Source organism: Oncorhynchus tshawytscha, linkage group LG07 (assembly GCF_018296145.1).
Source record: "Oncorhynchus tshawytscha isolate Ot180627B linkage group LG07, Otsh_v2.0, whole genome shotgun sequence".
Classification (NCBI taxonomy): Eukaryota; Metazoa; Chordata; class Actinopteri; order Salmoniformes; family Salmonidae; genus Oncorhynchus; species Oncorhynchus tshawytscha.
The window spans coordinates 24,157,462-24,176,185 of NC_056435.1; the positions used below are offsets into that span (position 1 = coordinate 24,157,462).

Below are 18,724 nucleotides of genomic sequence, written 5' to 3' on the forward strand. Positions count from 1 at the left end.
CAGACTCTTCCAGATCCGCCAGTCAGCCAGACTCTTCAGATCCGCCAGCAGCCAGACTCTTCCAGATCCGCCAGTCAGCCAGACTCTTCCAGATCCGCCAGTCAGCCAGACTCTTCCAGATCCGCCAGTCAGCCAGGATCCGCCAGTCAGCCAGACTCTTCCAGATCCGCCAGTCAGCCAGACTCTTCCAGATCCGCCAGTCAGCCAGGATCTGCCAGAGCCTTCCTCCTCTACTGTGCTGCCGGAGTCTGAAGAGCCCCTCTGTCCCGAGCTGCCCCTCTGTCCCGAGCTGCCCCTCTGTCCCGAGCTGCCCCTCCGTCCCGAGCTGCCCCTCTGTCCCGAGCTGTCCCTCTGTCCCGAGCTGCCCCTCTGTCCCGAGCTGCCCCTCTGTCCCGTGTTATTAAGTAGGGTTGCCGTGGCTAGGAGGTCACGGAAGCGGACAAGGTGGGGGACTAAGACTACGGTGAAGTGGGGGCCACGTCCAGCACCAGAGCCGCCACCGCGGACAGATGCCCACCCAGACCCTCCCCTATAGGTTCAGGTTTTGCGGCCGGAGTCCGCACCTTGGGGGGGGGTACTGTCACACCCTGACCATAGTTTGCTTTGTATGTTTCTATGTTTTGGTTGGTCAGGGTGTGAGCTGAGTGGGCATTCTATGTTACATGTCTAGTTTGTCTATTTCTATGTCTGGCCTGATATGGTTCTCAATCAGAGGCAGGTGTTAGTCATTGTCTCTGATTGGGAACCATATTTAGGTAGCCTGGGTTTCACTGTGTGTTTGTGGGTGATTGTTCCTGTCTCTGTGTTTGCACCAGATAGGGCTGTTTAGGTTTTCACACGTTTATTGTATTTTGTAGTTTCTTCATGTATAGGTTTTCCTTTATTAAAATAACATGAATCATCATAACGCTGCATTTTGGTCCGACTCTCCTTCACCAAAAGAGAACCGTTACAATTCCACAATAAAGCTTTCACTATCCTGACAGATAAGGGGTTAGTGATCAGTGGTTACTTCTAGTAATGGAGGGTTAATGGGTAATAAACCCTGTATTCATATCAGCCAATATAAATGTGCCAATTGGGCCAGTAGTATACAGTATTAAGTAAGTCTGCGTTGAGCTAAGGCTTTTCTGTACATTACTGATCTTAACGGCACCGTGCTTTGTTGACTCTTCCATGCTTCGGTCTCTGCAACCGTCCCAGTTCCAATCAGGAAAGTCTTTCGTTCAGCACTCCCTGACAAATTACTTTCTCTCATGGCTAGAGGTCAGAGACCATGTGACCAAGGTGAAGAGGCTGGAGTGTGTATGTGTGTGTGTGTGTGCGTGTCTGGAGAGGGACCTCTATGAAGGTGTTGTTGGCAGATCCGGTGTCCTGTTTGAATGCCCTGGTAACACTTTCAGTTGCTGTTATACCGGTGTTGTACCACTGTAATTAGCTACACGAGTAGCGACATTGTATTGCGTCCTCCCCTGCATCCAATCCCAGAAAGCGATATAGTTGAACACTTGCTTTCACTTATCCTATTATGTTCGATTGCTCATGCAATCCAGCTTTACTTCAAGGAAGGGTGGAGAGAGAGATGCATTTTATAGGCTACAGTAAGTATCTGGCCTTGAACAGCTCTTAACAGGAGATAACCATTAGGCCCTGAAGCCTTATGAGGGGACAATGAGGGCAGGGGGCCAGTCACCCATGTGTGGTCGGTTTGGTTAGATTATTTCGGGGAGAATTCTCCACTCAAATGTTGCTTGCATACAACATACAGCAACATATTTCATCCAAAATGAAGTGAAAACTATTTGAAAGAACAGTACAGTGCTCTCCCAAAAATCAGCCTAATGCTCGATGAGGCTACTAGTGTGAATAAAAACAGTGCCTTGATTGTTAACATCAGACTTCGGCTGGCAGATATGGACGTACGCCAAACATTTTTGTTGATCTTGTGGAACTGGAGGACTTGTCAGCTGGGGGAATTGTCCACAATCTGCATTAGAGGGTGTAAAGTTTACTGAGGACTTTCTCTCCAAAAACCCTCATTGGAATTACGTGTGGTGGTGCGTCTGTCATGCTGGGACGCAAGAGCGGAGTAGCAACAAAGCTCCAGGCCCTCTTCCCTAATATAACTGCTCGCTCACATTCGGCGATGTGGTAAAAGAGATGGGAGCCATCAATCCTTTGAAAATACTTATGGACAAGCTACATGTGCTTTATACCGTATCCAATCCAAAAAAGCGAATGGAGCTGAGGGAGTGCATAGAGAGTTTAGACATTTAGCTGTGCTACAATCAACAGGTTCTTGGACACTGAGATGGGTGGCATCCAGTTTTAGAACTGTCGAGTCCGTGTGGAGAAATAACCCGGCTCATCACAAGCATTTCACCACTGCAGCTGAGGAGGCCTCCTGCGACGGTGTGACCCGTAAGAGCTAGTGGCCTTACCACGAGCATTTCCTCGCATGCGTTTGTCAACTATCTAGGCCTTATGTGTGATGCACATCAGGAACTATCCAAATTGTCACTCGAGCTCCTGGGCAGTCACCGGGGAAGCGAGGGTGTTAAGTGCAAATGGCAGAGCAGCCAGGCTGACACACACAACTCAGCCACACAGGGATTCAGGAGAACTCTTTCTAAGGCGTCAAACTGAATGGTTGAAGACCCAGCGGCAGAGTCCTTAGTCAGAGGGAGTTTTTCTAGAGCTCGGCGAGGAACCATGGAGGCCAGAATGACCTCTTAAGGAGGACAGACGGTGGACAATACAGGACACAGAGGAGCTGAAGGTGCTTTACGCGCAATACCGGAGGACGTAGGAGCAATGTATGGAGAAACAGAGGTAGAATCTCTCACCCGCGGTTCGGCATCGACAGTCCATGTACGGTCATACGGACCTACAAGGACACGAATGGTAATGATAAAGGACACATTCCAGGTGAACATAAAGTGCTGGGTGATCAGCGGTCATCTCCGGGGATTTTCTCAAAACAAATCTGATTTGCACCTCGACCCGCACCTCTCCGCATACCTCCACCATATCAGGGCTACTCTTTCTGAACCTTGTTGGCCCACCCCCTTGACCAAATTCAACCCAGTCCCCCTGTGGGAGGTCATGGGATTGCTAAAGGACACAGATGTTGTCACAGACACCAGGAGCAAGACAAGAAATAGGGAGGAGACGCACAAGGAAATGGCTGTGTTATGGGAGGTTTTGGAAAACTTAAGGGGCACCTGGAGTTAAATCGGAATAAGCGCTTCATATCATCGCATATGCACGAGGCCTGTAAATTATAATAGGTGTTCTGCTGTAGCCTACATCAATGTATTTTATTGGAAGTACATTCTTGATAGGTTTGTTCGACTGCTACATTGACGCCCTGAAAAGCATACGAAATGCACGTCTTGTAAGCCCCACAGCTATGTGTGCATGTGCATATGGCAGGTGTTCTGCCGTGACGCCTAAAAATGTTGCTGTACATTGATGTCTAGAAAATTAGGCTACAAGAAAGTCAGACTTGTAAGCACCACAGCTATACCAGAGCACGTGGGTGGGTATATTACACATGTTTGGGATGGTGGCTGTGAGAGAAACGCGCCAGTATCTCTCACATAACTAGCATGACATTCACTGTCTATGATCTCTCTCCCGCTCTGCTCCGAAAGACACAAGCATCTCTCGAGCGTGTGCGGTAGGCCACCAAAATATTTGATCAATTTCCAAATATTGTTTTGAGAGAGAGAGACTGACTTTTGGCACGAGTGCACCGCCCATCACCAGTGAGTGAGCTGTGCATCATTGTGTGGGTCAGTGAAACTGGAAAGCATTTTTTATGACTACAATTTCCTCCTCACATTGTAGCCTACAACATGTCTCCACACACCTAAGCCTAGGCTATTGATGGATTCAAGACCAGGTGTTTTTTTATTGATATCAGATTCTCAGTTTTGTAAGTGTCAAAGTAGCCTGCCATTCCGATCATTTGTGTGGTATTAACAAAGATTCAGCCAATGTCTCCAGTCACGTAAAATGACGTACATAGAATTGCATGAAATGCTTTTATTAAAAGGCCAACATTTTCACCAAAAAAATTACCCACAAAAAATTGACCCCATGTATAAAACTTCTGTACGTGTGTAACGGATGTGAAACGGCTAGCTTAGTTAGCGGTGGTGCGCGCTAAATAGCATTTCAATCGGTGGCGTCACTTGCTCTGAGACCTTGAAGTAGTAGTTCCCCTTGCTCTGCAAGGGCCGCGGCTTTTGTGGAGCGATGGGTAACGATGCTGACCGTTGTTGATATGTGCAGAGTTCGCGCCCGGGTATGGGCGAGGGGACGGTCTAAAGTTATACTGTTACACGTGCCTCTACGCCACTACACAAATGCGATGAAATGAATGCAATGCTTTATAATAAAATGAGTTTTTTTTCTTCTCTTGTGCTCACTGCTTGTTCCGGCAACTCCCGATTTACAAATGAAGCACTGGACACCTCGCAAAGAAACTGCTTTCTATCCCTTTCAATTGCACATTCTTCTGTCACACATTCTTCTGTCACGCATTATTCTGTCACACATTATTCTGTCACACATTCTTCTGTCACACATTCTTCTGTCACGCATTCCTCTCTCTCTCTTCTCTCCCAACACTAACCTAACGTAGCAGGTGTAAAAGAAACACATCGGCATGCAATGGATTACGGTCGTTGTTGTTAATTACCAAGTTTTCTGCGCTAAACTATGTCAAATGTCTCCCTACTACAGTTTGGCCTTGATCTGATTCATCTCTAGAGAAACTATGCAATGTGTGCGCATTGAGCTCACAGAAGAGGAAAAAAACAGAAGGAAATGGAATTCAAAATAATTGAACCAATGATTTTGGTTAAATCTCTCAGCATAACACACACACACACACACACACACACACACACACACACACACACACACACACACACAGATGTTCTGACCAAAGGCTAGTTCCCACCAGAGCCAGGCCTGTAAAGCAGCCCCCCTAGGGAGGCTGTCGACCCAGTGAACGGGTCACAGTGTCAACAGGAAACAGACGCGACACACACACATCCTACACAGGACATAAGTTCAACAACCAAAACAAACCCTTTTTAAAAATGTATATTTATTCTACACCCCCTGGCTTCTGTCGTTGTATTCTAGGCTACTCACTGTTGTGTCAAGGGCAGACTGTCAATATCGTGGCCTGTAACAGTCTGAATGCAGACCAAAGCAGCAACGAAAAGTTGGTAGCAGAAAATCATTTCACACAACGCACGTTGCGTCACACAGACTGAAGTCAAAATTGTAAGCCATGGCGGTAACCAGTGTGGTAAAACGCGTCTGCGATCATCACAACAGACAAAGATCTCTCCTGCATGGGAACAGTGAACAAAGTACATCCTTGTATCTCCTTCCCTGTTCAATAATAACCTATTCATCACAATAAAGTATTCATAATCATCTATTTCCAGCCTCATCATCACAAGAGGAGCAGAACAGAACATCAGACAATCTCAGCCCCCCCCCGGGGCGCTTGACGGGTAATGTTGTTTAAGAGCACCCTGAGGAGGCGGCTGGCTGCTTGTCTGATCAACTCTATTTAGAGCACATCTGTTGACCAGTGCTCTGATTTAAAAGTAGTGCACTGCATAGGGAATAGGGTGCCATTCGGGATGCCGGCCCTGTGTCATCTCCTCCAGTTTCGTCCAGTCGTCACAGGAGACATGCAGTCAACAGCCTCTCTCTGTCTTCTTTGTGTCTATTTATAACAAGATTGGCTGTTGACTCAACACCTTCACGTAAGACCTCTCTCTCTGGACTGCAATGAGGGGGGGTGAAAAGAGGAGGGGAGAGGAGGATGGAGCATGGAGGGGGACGGAGAGAGGGGCAAAAATGGCCTGCAGATGAAATACTCAACAACAAACATGCCCACACACCCAAAAGCACATGTTCACAAATGAGCTTGCACACACAGAGAAATACATGAAAAGCACTTGCTTTCCCACACACACAGATTAAACAAAAATAAACACACACACACACACACATGGCTTAGACCAAGCCATCAGCAACATAAATCTGTCAACCTCAAGCCAACACAAGCCCTCAAGATGGCACGACAGCACTGGAAGTGTGTGATCTACTGTTTGGACGCAGGATTCTGGGTCATTGTGTAACATGCTATCTGTATGTTGGCTGTATGTTCTCTGAATGTTGTTTAGTGAAGGCTTCCCAGACAGACAGGAAATGAACGGCTTCTCTGTCGTGACACAGACTGTGGGGGGCGGGGGTATGGCGTCCAGCCTCTAGGTCAGGGTGGTGAATGACCTGACTTTGTTTGGCCATCAACACCTCCCTTCGCCGGCTCACACACGCACGAGCGTGCACACGCACTAGTCAAACCCAGACTTCTCTAAATGCAGTCCCTGTCGCAGTCCTTGAACTGAGGTTCCTCTGCTACAGAACAGAATTCCCATTATAAATGTGAGAGCAATTACACAGCCATCCATCTAGTGTCTGTTATCAGTGGCCTGGCGTTCCCTGGAATAGTCTTCCCTGTCGTTACGAAGACAGTCCATCTCAAGGTGCATCCCAAATGGCTCCCTATTCCCCAATATAGTGCACTATTTCTTACCAGGGCCCATTGAGATCAGGTCAAAAGTAGTGTATTGGGTGTGCTATTTGGGATGCATCCCTAGATCCACGGGAAGTCCTCTAGATCCGTGTGTTTGTTTGTATGCGTCCCTACTTCCTGTCACTACTAATGCTGCTTTCAGTGCCACCCATTAGGAACAGAGCAAATACACACACACACACACACACACACACACACACAAACACACAAACACACGAAGAAGAGAACAGAGCATGCTTTTAAGATTGCTATTACAACAGTGGCACTATGGTTATTACATACCTCTGTGTGCTTATTTCATGTTTGTTACTGAATTAACATTGGTTAGTATTGTTCAACTTTGTGTGCATACAGTAGGCCTATACCTAGCGCAGGGTAACTAATACTAATTAAGGAAGTTGTACTTCCATAGTTACAAAATAATCTGTTTGAAAAATACAGATTTGAATAGAGAGACAGCTAACCATATATGGACAGTAGGCCTTGTCTCCTGCTGCTGTGTTGACAGGTCATGTCACAGGTCATGTCAGGCTCCTTCCTGTCTGTCAGTCTGTCTGAACTATAACTGATACCGTTCACCTTCACTCATCCTCACATACCATCCCATCCCCGGCCAGTTAAATAAATCAATAGTAGGGCCTAGGCCTTTAACCCCACCTTACAGCACATCCAACTTCCTCATTTTTATTTTATTTTATTGATTTAACTAGGCAAGTCAGTTCAGAACAAATTCTTATTTAAAATGATGGCATAGGAACAGTGGGTTAACTGCCTTGTTCAGGGGCAGAACGACAGATTATTACCTTGTCGGCTCGGGGATTCGATCTACTAAGGCTACCTGTCGCCCTAATACAAACAACAGATGAACAACAATGAACAAGCAGCATCGCTTTCTGCTTTTCACTCTTTTTGAAAAGCCTCAGCAAAATATTTGCTAAACCACTTCCTCTTTTTGACATTGTGACAAAGCGCAAAGGAACTAACTGACAGGCTGACTCTAATGCCGGGTTCTGCCCCGTGGTTTCGGCCCATTGTCTAACGGTGGGGGGGAATCAGGACCTCTAGAAGCCGACCGTAATAATATTGATGGCCCCATTTTCCAATTTTCCCGTGCAATGCCCATGTGTGGTTGGGAGACTAAATGGTTACAAGGCCCGTAGCCTATGGCCAGTCAGCTGGATGCGTCCTTAAAATGCACCGTATTCTTTACTTATGGACCCTGGTCAAAAGAAGTGCACTATATAGGGAATAGGGTACCATTTGGGACGCATCCAGCTGACAGACTATAGGCTACGAGCCTTATAACCATTTAGTCTCCCAACCACACATGGGCAACTGCACGGGAAAATGGGGCCATCAATATTACGGTTGACTTCAAAAAGGCCCTGATTCCGACCACCTTGCCACGGGGCAAAACCGTCTGGCTGCGACAAGGTTACCACTCTCGCACGCACACACAGAGAAAGAGAAACACACGCGCGCACATGACTGCAGATATACTATCTGATATACTAGCCCAATTAAGTCATGCCTTCTCACATTACTCGTCTATGTAGTCTACATCCAATGAAGTACATTACGGAGTTCTAACCAAGCTGGGTGGTGATTAGGGCTGTGGCGGTGACCGGAGTCATGAAGGCAGTCAAATTCCACGTGACCGTTTAGTCACGGTAATTATGCTTCTCGAAGCTCTGATGCTGCCGATTATCATTAGTAGCCTACCAAACTAGCTACTAACTGGTACTCGGCACTCTACTGTCCCCCTAATCACTCTGACAATGTAAATGTAAAAAAATAAAATCTAACGCTTCACTTCATGTGGCACAGCATTTCTATAAGCTATGCGATCGCGGGGAGAAAACAGAGTGATGGCCGCTAATAAAAAGAGGTGGATCTCATGAGTTTTCTATAGGCTAGGCCTACTATATTCATTTCTCAACTTTCCTAATATTATGCACATTGCGTATAATTTACAAAAGGAGTATAGTCTACCTGGCTGGCATGAAAATAAACCACGGGGAAAAGCGTCCTCCATTCGCTATTTAAGTACATAGATGACATATTTTTTCCCGCTGCCCCTGTTTCGATACAGGTGCATGAGAATGGTCCATTCTAAATCGAAACAAATGTTAAACATTTTATTTTGTATAAGTAAAGACTAGATTCAATCAAGAAGTCTGATGGGTGACAATATGCGCTTCTCAATTATATATTAGTCAGTCGGCATGGCTACCACAGCATTACGCTTAGTGGGACTATCATTGGTTTTTCAACAGGACAATGACCCAACACACCTCCAGGCTGTGTAAGGGCTATTTGACCAAGAAGGAGAGTGATGGAGTGCTGCATCAGATGACCTGGCCACCACAATCACCCGACCTCAACCCAATTGAGATGGTTTTGGATTAATTGGACCACTGAGTGAAGGAAAAGGAGCCAACAAGTGCTTAGAATATGTGGGAACTTCTTCAATACTGTTGGAAAAGCATTCCAGGTGAAGCTGGTTGAGAGAATGTCAAGAGTGTGCAAAGATGTCATCAAGGCAAAGGGTGGCTACTTTGAAGAATCTCAAATATAAAATATATTTTGATTTCAATAACACTTTTTTGTTTACTACATGATTCAATGTGTTATTTCACAGTTTTGTTGTCTTCACTATTATTCTACACTGTAGAAAATAGTACAAATAAAGAAAAACTCTGGAATGAGTAGGTGTGTCCAAACGTTTGACTAGTACTGTACACATTGGAATTGGATAAGGATGAGCGCAGTTGCATCCCGGATGAGCCGGTCTTCACTTGTATGTAGCCTGTGAGAAAGACCTGATCATGTGAAGGAGAGCCATGTGAGTGCGAGACGCTTCGGATTGCGCAGCACACTCAGGGAGAAGGGCACAACGCAGCAGGCCGGGCCGCAAAGAGCATGGATTCTTTTTAGGGCGCATTACAGCCACAAAGGGGATGCTACTGTGAAATTCAAGGCATTATCAAGTGCTTATCAAATTGTGAATGAGAGACTATTGGTGTGTTTAGCCTGAGCAAAAAAACTAAGCAGAGCTCATGCCTTTCAAGCGACTTTTTTTCAAATCATGAGTCTCATCATGTATTAAAAATCTAAACATATAGCCCAACATTTGTAGAACAACTAAAGTTACATTAATAACTCTAAATTAAGCATATAGGAGTACCTGTTTCTTTGTTAACCGCTCAACACAGAATAGCCGCGCTCCCTCAAATCGTTTGGAGAAAATATGTATATATTTGTTCAACTGTATTCTTCATACTATGGAATAATATAAAATAATGCCACGGAATCAATAAGCTAATCTTGTCTGCTAAATGAACTAGTTTAGCCCACAGCCATTTGGCATAACCACATCAGGACCGAGCATAATGACAACTCAGAGTATGCTCTTCTGTTCTTCTGAAATAGACTACATTTTCTTCATATCATGCTTCTTTAGACCTGTCTAAAATAAATAATGGATTTATTGTGAAGGTGTAGGGGATATTACATGGATTTGTTAGACTTTTTTGTTATGTGTGGAAGCCAGGAGATGCTAAATGGGTTTATGTTAATTAACGGTCAATTACCGTGAGACCGACAGTTATTTGTTTGACAATCACCGGCTGACGAAATTTCACGACCGCCGCAGGCCTAGCGGTGATAGCCTACTATGATATATAATATCTCCTTATGGCACGCAAATTAAACAGCGATGATGTCCAATATTCATCGATAACCTCACAACCCAGTCCCATGCATTCAGGGTTTGTTCTCAACAAAGGCAGTGAATAAATGTGAAGGACATGTCATCGCTTTGGGGAACAGTATCTTCATCTCGTTGTGATGCTCGACTCAAATGCAAAAACACATTTCAGCAAGGTCCAAAGCAAATTTTTTCTAACACTGAGTCATTGAGGGAAAGCAATTATGTTGTAACGATGAAAAGACACCCTATTGCAACATCAACAACACATGGCATGGAGAGCTCACGTGAAGAGAATTTGATATTATTGTGACTGGCAGAAATGCCCAACCTGATCTCAGAGCATTTCGTATTATTCTCGACGTAATTCTGAGGCACTCCATTTAGTATATGTTACGTTTCGTATGGTATGTAATTACATTTTGAATGTCCATCACCGATCTCATATGATATGTTACGATTTACAATTCAAATTGTTTTAGGAATTTTCTAAATGTGCAATGTTATGAATTTTCAAAACGTATGATATGTTATGAATTCTAGCTAGGTATCTAACATTAGCTAGCTGGCTACCATTAGTTAGGCTAGAGGTTAAGGCCAGGGTAAAGTTTAGGAGTTAGGTTAAAGGGTTAAGGGCAGGGTGAGCTAAAAGGGTTAAGGTTAGGGGAAGGGTTAGTTAACACGCCAAGTAGTTGCAATGTAGCAAAAAAAGTAGTATGTAGTTGAAAAGTTGCTATTTAGCTAAAATGCTGTCACTGATGATATTCAAATTTGCAACCTTCATTTGCATTATACACCCACCTGTCCAACCAAACTACTTTCGTTTTTGCATTAAGTAACCGTCTGTCTTATGTAACCATACCAAACGTAACATATCATACTTACTTGCAGCCAGCTTTACATTTACAATGCTACATCTAGTCTATGATACCAGGCTGCAACGCCCCATGGATATGCTACCCCGCCAGCACCTGGGCTGAGGACTTTCAGAATCACACAACACTCATGATTTCAACCAACAGATCATTCAGCCTATCAGCATAATAGCACTGATCTCCTTAATCTTCTGCACCTATATGAAGGCATGCTCGCACATGCTTTGCCTTATCTGCTCTGTGTACAGTAGCTAGAAGAAAACCACCCATATGTTGCAACAGCAAGCCAAATTCTAACTGTACTAATGCAATTATTGCTCTACATATGGACAGCTAAATAACATAACCAGAGAATGCTTCTAGGTTCTCACATGTGAGCGTATCAATTAATTAATTGCCCGGTAACAGAGACACACAGTGACTGACAGACACACAATGCGCTCTGCGCTCTGCAAAGGTCGGCAGAAATCTTTCAGTGGGCTTTCAGGGACCGCGGAGGGGCATACCTCAAAGAGACCTTCACACAGCAGTCGTTCTGGCTCGCCATCCTGTCCTCTTTCTTTCAGTGCTCCCCTCTGTTACAAAAGTATCTGAACCTGTGCCAGTCAGAGTCCGTTTAGTGCGTAAAAATCCAGTATTGCGGCAAACAAAAGCGCATGGAGCGGTACTTCAGGTTAGAAGCTCGGGCCGCGGTGCTGTCATCATAACCTGCCGTGGGTAATCCTGCTACAGTCGGCTTCTGCTTCTGTCCACTCTCACAATCTACACCTCCGTTCTTCGCACGCGCTTTTCTTCTCCTTTCTTATTTATTTCGCCGCTGCTACATCCTGTTGTGTATGTGCGAAGTCTACAAACCGTTTCGGCGCTCATCCAAAACCACACAGTAACAGCCTTCTCTGCCTATTTATTGTCTGTCTCACACTGAATGTGCACAGCGGAGGCAGAGAGAGAAACCATAGGGGGCGGGTGTGAATCGCATTTGATTGACAAGCTCTTAGCCACACATATCAAATGCTCCCACCCCCGTCCTACCTAATAGGCCAATTAGGGAACTCAGAGCCTCAAAGTCTCAGAGGCGCCCAATGGTGTGCGCGCGCGTGTGCGCGCGTGTGTGCGTGTGTTAGGTTGTGGGCAGAAGCACAGGGAACATCTGAGGCCCGTTAACCAGTTATAAAGAGAGTCAATGTTCCCATGTTTGAGAGGGGGGTTCAAGGTCACAGATTTAACATCATGGGGGTCAAAGGTAACATACCAAGTTAGGGATGTAGTTGTATGACGACTAGTGCATGGTAAAGTAAAAAAAGAGTGAGTGAGTCTATCCACTACAGATAACATATAACAAGCACAGAACAAGCTGGGATAGGCCGGGCGTGACTAGCGGTAGATAGGTAAGGGTTTTCAGGAAGAGTGAGTCCATCCACCACTGATAGGCCTATATTGCTTCATCCCACAACGAGCCAACATTTCCTGTCAACAGAGGCATATCCAATATCTCTTTTAACAATACTTGTGATTCGTCAGGTTGAATGTGTCCTTCGCCATAAAATAAGCATTTAAAACACGTTTTTATCTCAGGGTCTACCATTTTCCGCCTGTATAAGTGGGAAATCACGTGTTAGTTTACGTGCGCGTATCTGCGTGGTCTAGAATGGACTACAATGGCAGCCCACGTGCAGAAAATGGGAGACCCTGGATAAAAACTTTTTTAAACGCTATTTGATGGCGAAGGACAGTGTTGTTCCTAGAGACATTGGATGTTGTTGGGAAACGTTATTTTGGTGAAACAGCATAGTTTAGGTTTGGTTGATCAAGGATGCCAGGCTACGGAAGCTTCCACTATCGAGCCATCTGTAAACAATGGCTCCTTGCGGGATGAGTCCTATAGTGACTAATGGCAGATAGATCATGGTTTTGAGTAAAAAGAGTGAGTCTATTCTCTACTAGTAAAATAGCAGAAGCAACATAACTCATTACAAGCATGTAACAAGTTATATTAGACCTATGGATTTGATGTTAAAAGAGAGTAAGGTTTTATCAACTGGTATTGCAATGGTGTTATGGTAGAATGTGTTTCTGGTGGGGAGGAGCAACCTGCGAAGGAAGTGGCTCAGTGCCGTGTTTCTTTCCTGCTTTCAGTCACAATCTTCAAAAGAGGAAATGTAAAGTTCTCTCTTCCGTTTTTTTCGCCCCTCTCTGTTCTCTTCTGCCGATCACCTCCAGGCTACTGTAGCTGTAGTGAATGTTTGGAAGGAATGTCAGAATCAAGGACCATCTCTGATCTTTTGTACTGTTGATTTTCTCAATGAGGATGTGTTTCAAAAGTATGATTTCCTCTCTCTGACTTTGGCTTCGACAAACGTCTTGATTCCTACCTATTTATGGTTCATCTTTGTAGAAAAACCGAACATGTCCTAAATCCTTTCCTCACCCTCCATGGCTTATGTTGAAGGGATCAAATCCCATCTGACAAATTGTAATTTTGTTCTGACACCATTATCTGGGATGAATTAGATGCATGTCACAGAAACAGGGCAGATTTCCAATCCAACATGTTATGAGAGCTGCACAGACAGTTAAATCCATCGTTTCAATTCCATACAACTTTTTAGTTTTTTTTACACATTTTTTTCCCATTGGTTTCTCCAAAACACACAAGAAGACAAATTAGTGTCCACACTTTTGAGTCGTTTTAGAACATAATTGAAGAGAATGTATGATATCCGGGGCTATATAACAGCACTTTGTAAGATGCTGAAATTCCCCTTTTAAAATGTAAAAACAAAACAAGGAGAAGGATCCTCATTCTTATAAGGAGCTTATGTTGGTTGGTTTGCTGATATCTAGGCATTGTAAGAGCTGGCATGTGTCAGCAATGCATGGGCAGAGGAACGCCCCATGGTTAAAGGTCCAATGCATGGGCAGAGGAACGCCCCATGGTTAAAGGTCCAGTGCATGGGCAGAGGAACGCCCCATGGTTAAAGGTCCAATGCATGGGCAGAGGAACGCCCCATGGTTAAAGGTCCAATGCATTGGGCAGAGGAACGCCCCATGGTTAAAGGTCCAATGCATTGGGGAGAGGAACGCCCCATGGTTAAAGGTCCAATGCATTGGGCAGAGGAACGCCCCATGGTTAAAGGTCCAACGCATTGGGCAGAGGAACGCCCCATGGTTAAAGGTCCAATGCATTGGGCAGAGGAACGCCCCATGGTTAAAGGTCCAACTCATTGGGCATAGGAACGCCCCATGGTTAAAGGTCCAATGCATTGGGCAGAGGAACGCCCCATGGTTAAAGGTCCAATGCAGCCGTTTTATCTCAATATTAAATCATTTCTGTGTAGCAATTAAGCACCTTACTCTGATTGTTTTCAATTAAAATGGTCAAAAATAAAGATTTTAAAAAATTGCTGCTTAGCAAAGAGCAATTTCTAAAGCAATAATTTTGCTGGGAGTGTCTGGTTAACTCATTTACTGTCTGGTTATGTCACCAGGCAGGCCAAAACGCCATCCCACCAAACAGGCAGACATTTCAGGTGGTCTTTTCAAACAGCTCTTACACTAAAGGGGTATAATCATCATTTTCACAGTGTTATTCCAAATCTGTAACGAGTGCACTGAGAGTCAGGAAGCAAGTTCAGGGAGTGAGTGTTTTAATAAATAAAATAAACAACGAACACGAAACACAAACAACGTATCGACATGAAAACAGAGTCAATAACACCTGAGGAAAGAACAAAAGGGGAGTGACAGATGTAGGGAAGATAATCAAGGAGGGGATGGAGTCCAGGTGAGTGTCATGAGGCGCAGGTGCGCGAGACGATGGTGACAGGGGTGCGGGATAATCAGCAGCCGGAAGACCTAGAGGCGGCAGAGGGAGTATACGTGACAAAGTCCAACTCAAGGTGTCATAATTGGTTTTTACCCCCCTCCCTAACATTTTAAATATTTTCACATGACCCTTCCCTTGTTCTGTAAAATATACTGAACAAAAATATAAACGCAACGTGCAACAATTCCAAAGATTTTACTGAGTTACAGTTCATATAAGGAAATCAGTCAATTGAAATAAATTAATTAGGCCCTAATCTATGGATTTCAAATGACTGGGAATACAGATATGCATCTGTTGGTCACAGATTCCTTAAAAAAGGTAGGAGCTTGGATCAGAAAACCCGTTAGTATCTGGTACAACCACCATTTGCCACGACACATCTCCTTCACATAGAGTTGATCAGGCTGTTGATTGTGGCCTGTGTAATGGTGTCCCACTCATCTTCAATGGCTGTGCAAAGTTGCTGGATATTGGCGGGAACTGGAACATGCTGTCCTACACATTGATCCAGAGCATCCCAAACGTGCTTAATGGGTGACATGTCTGGTGAGTGTGCTGGACATTTTCAGCTTCCAGGAATTGTGTACAAATCCTTACGACATTGGGCCGTGCATTATCGTGCTGAAACATGATGTGATGGTGGCGGATGAATGACACGACAATGAGCATCATGATCTTGTCACAGTATCTCTATGCATTTAAATTGCCATCGATAAAATGCAATTGTGTTCGCTGTCCGTAGCTTATGCCCATACCATCCCCCCCACCGCCACCATGGGGCACATTGTTAACAACGCTGACATCATCAAACCGCTCGCCTACACAACGCCATACACACACACACGTCTGCCATCTGCCCGGTACAATTGAAACTGGGATTCATCTGTGAAGAGCACACTTCTCCAGCATTCCAGTGGCCATCGAAGGTGATAATTTGCCCACTGAAGTCAGTTACGACGCTGAACTGCAGTCCGATCAAGACCCTGATGAGGACGATAAGCATGCAGATGAGCTTCCCTGAAATGGTTTCTGACAGTTTGTGCAGAAATCCTTCGGTTGTGCAAACCCACCGTTTCATCAGCTGTCCGGGTGGCTGGTATCAAACCATCTCGCAGGTGAAGAAGTTAGATGTGAAGAAGCCGTATGAGAAGAAACCGGATGTGGTGGTCTGCGATTGTGAGGCCTTTGGACGTACTGCCAAATTCTCTCAAATGATGTTGAAGGCGGCTTATGGTAGACAAATTAACATTCAATTCTCTGGCACAGCTCTGGTGGGCATTCCTGCAGTCAGCATGCACATTGCACACTCCCTCAAAACTTGAGACATCTGTGGCTTTATGTTGTGTGACAAACTGTACATTTTACAGTGGCCTTTTATTGTCTCCAGCAAAAGGTGCACATGTGTAACGATCATGCTGTTTAATCAGCTTCTTGACATGCCACACCTGTCAGTTGGAAGGATTATCTTGGCAAAGGAGAAATGCTCACTAACAGGGATGTAAACAAATTTGTGCACAGAATTTGAGCGAAATAATCTTTTTGTGCATTCTGTATGGATAATGTTTGGAATATTTTATTTCAGCTAATGAAACATGGGACCAACACTTTACGTGTTATGTTTATATTTTTGTTCAGTGTAAATTGAACACCCTCCCACCCTCACCTCAAAATAATGTTTACGACCAAAGATAACAATAACTGTAGCGATCCTGTGTTTATAAATGTGGATATTGACTTTGCCATCGGCATGCTTATGTGGGACAGTCGATGCAATGCAGAGCTACAGGCCAGGTTGAGGGTTTGCCGACCACCACAGATAAGCTCACTCTCCCTACCTGTTTCATCACAGTAAGATCAGAGCCAGCTGCAGACAACGATCAGCTAGGGGGAAATCATATTTCAACATTTTGATGCCATATTTATAATTATATAAAATATTTGCAACAAATTTTCCACCAACAGGTTTCTGTGCCAATGCACCACACAACCAATAAACAACGCATACCGACTTCAGGCACTTCAATGTCGTGTTTTGCGTTTTCAACGCCACAATAAATTGACCATGTCAATCTCGATTAAAAGAAAATACATCTCTCCCTACCTTGTAGGTTTACCGGGTATCGAAGGTTTGGCTTGATAATCTCCGAATGTCATTCAAGTGTGTTTGGTGTTTTGAAACAGATGTCTCTTTCCATTCGTCAATTGGCCGCTGCACAGTTTGGGTTGATTGATTGTGTCAGGGCATTGCATGCATAGGCCTATAGACTTAGGTGTCCACTGTATGATATTCATATTTTAATATGTATATAGAGCCTATATAAAGGAAGAGAAGTTTAGGCCTAACCCCATAGAGAGAGATATGCCGGTGGCAAGCTACGACACCAACATACATTTCTTTATGCCAGATGGCTACTGCGTCTGCTGTACAGATATAGACGTACAGCATTTTTTCATTTTCGATCCAAATATTTTGTATAAAGATAAGTATTATATTGTTAGATTATAGGAGTAACTCTGGTAGGCCTGAAACAGACTTCCTCACCTCAAATTCAACTGTCGGCGTCAGTTGGAGCACTAGGGTGCACTGCCTTCATATCATACGCCTGCATTAGCTAAAGCTTAATAATAGCGACACCATATCAAACCTTCAAAAATGTTTCTAAACTTTATTAGGGTAATTGTTTATAAGGAAAATACAAGCAGAAGAGTGAATGTAAACCAGGGGGTAAACCAGGGGGTAAAAACGCACTACCCTCCCCTGTGCCCAATAAAAAAAAACACACAACCCTCCCCCCAAAAAAGTTGAACAACTCTCTCCTATTTTGGACCCCCCTCTTCCGCAGCAAATTTCGTTCTGTCACTAAGCAATCAGAGCCCAACTCCCACCCAATGCTCATCTTTAGGTGTCTTTTTGCCTGTCTGGCGTGCTGGGATGTCAGGGTTTGTGCATTTGATTGCATCCTATTGGTCATAAGTTGTGTGAACTCCTCCATCCCAAACCCAGCACGACAGCTGAGCTAAATCAAGCAAATCTAAACCTTATGTGATCCTATTCATCCAGTGTCCCCCCTTGTGCATAAAGTGTTTTATTATTGTGTATAAACTCATGTTACCAGTGAATAGAGTTGAAATAAAACTGCTCTGGTGAATATCAACTGGTCATACATAGGCCTAATTGTTATCTGTTCATTCTCAAGATTTCATATCGAGCACGTACTATGTTGATTGATTGTTGGAGTTCAATACATGCATTTACAAGTGAGTAATGTGCATGTGATGGCTATTTATGGAAGAAAACAATTTACTGAAAATAAATCATTGCTATTTCAGCCTCACAAAATGAATGATATTCCATGCCATATGGTCTCAATGCTGTACCTCCTCATGGATTACTGCTAGATAGCTATCTTGGTGAAGCATTTAGTTTCGTGTGCATTGCGCTGCACATACCACCCCATTCGTTTCATATGAAGTGTGTGTGACATCCTGACTCTGTTAGCAAGCTAATGGTAGCTAGCTACCTAACTAATAAGCAGGTGCTAACCTAGCCTAACAAAAGTGCAAAACTCCTTTGCCAGATGTAAAATATGTAAAGACTTGCTCTAGAAAAAAAAATGCTGTATGTATTATGCACCTTTATTGATTTAGTTAGAACAATTTTAATGAAAAAGGGGGGT

At 44.2% G+C, this 18,724-nt stretch overlaps 1 protein-coding gene across 6 annotated transcripts in view; it reads right to left on the reverse strand.

Moving 5' to 3' along the window:
- The window catches only part of LOC112254161 (kinesin-like protein KIF21B), a 114,236-nt gene extending 102,097 nt beyond the window's left edge, over positions 1–12,139 (reverse strand). For all 6 annotated transcript variants that reach the window (XM_024426446.2, XM_042324203.1, XM_042324204.1 and 3 more), the window contains exon 1: positions 11,725–12,139. In XM_024426446.2, coding sequence (XP_024282214.2) covers positions 11,725–11,765 — 41 coding nt within the window. In that variant the 5' untranslated portion in view covers positions 11,766–12,139. The remainder of the gene's footprint in view (positions 1–11,724) is intronic.
- Between the last annotated feature and the right edge of the window lie 6,585 nt (positions 12,140–18,724).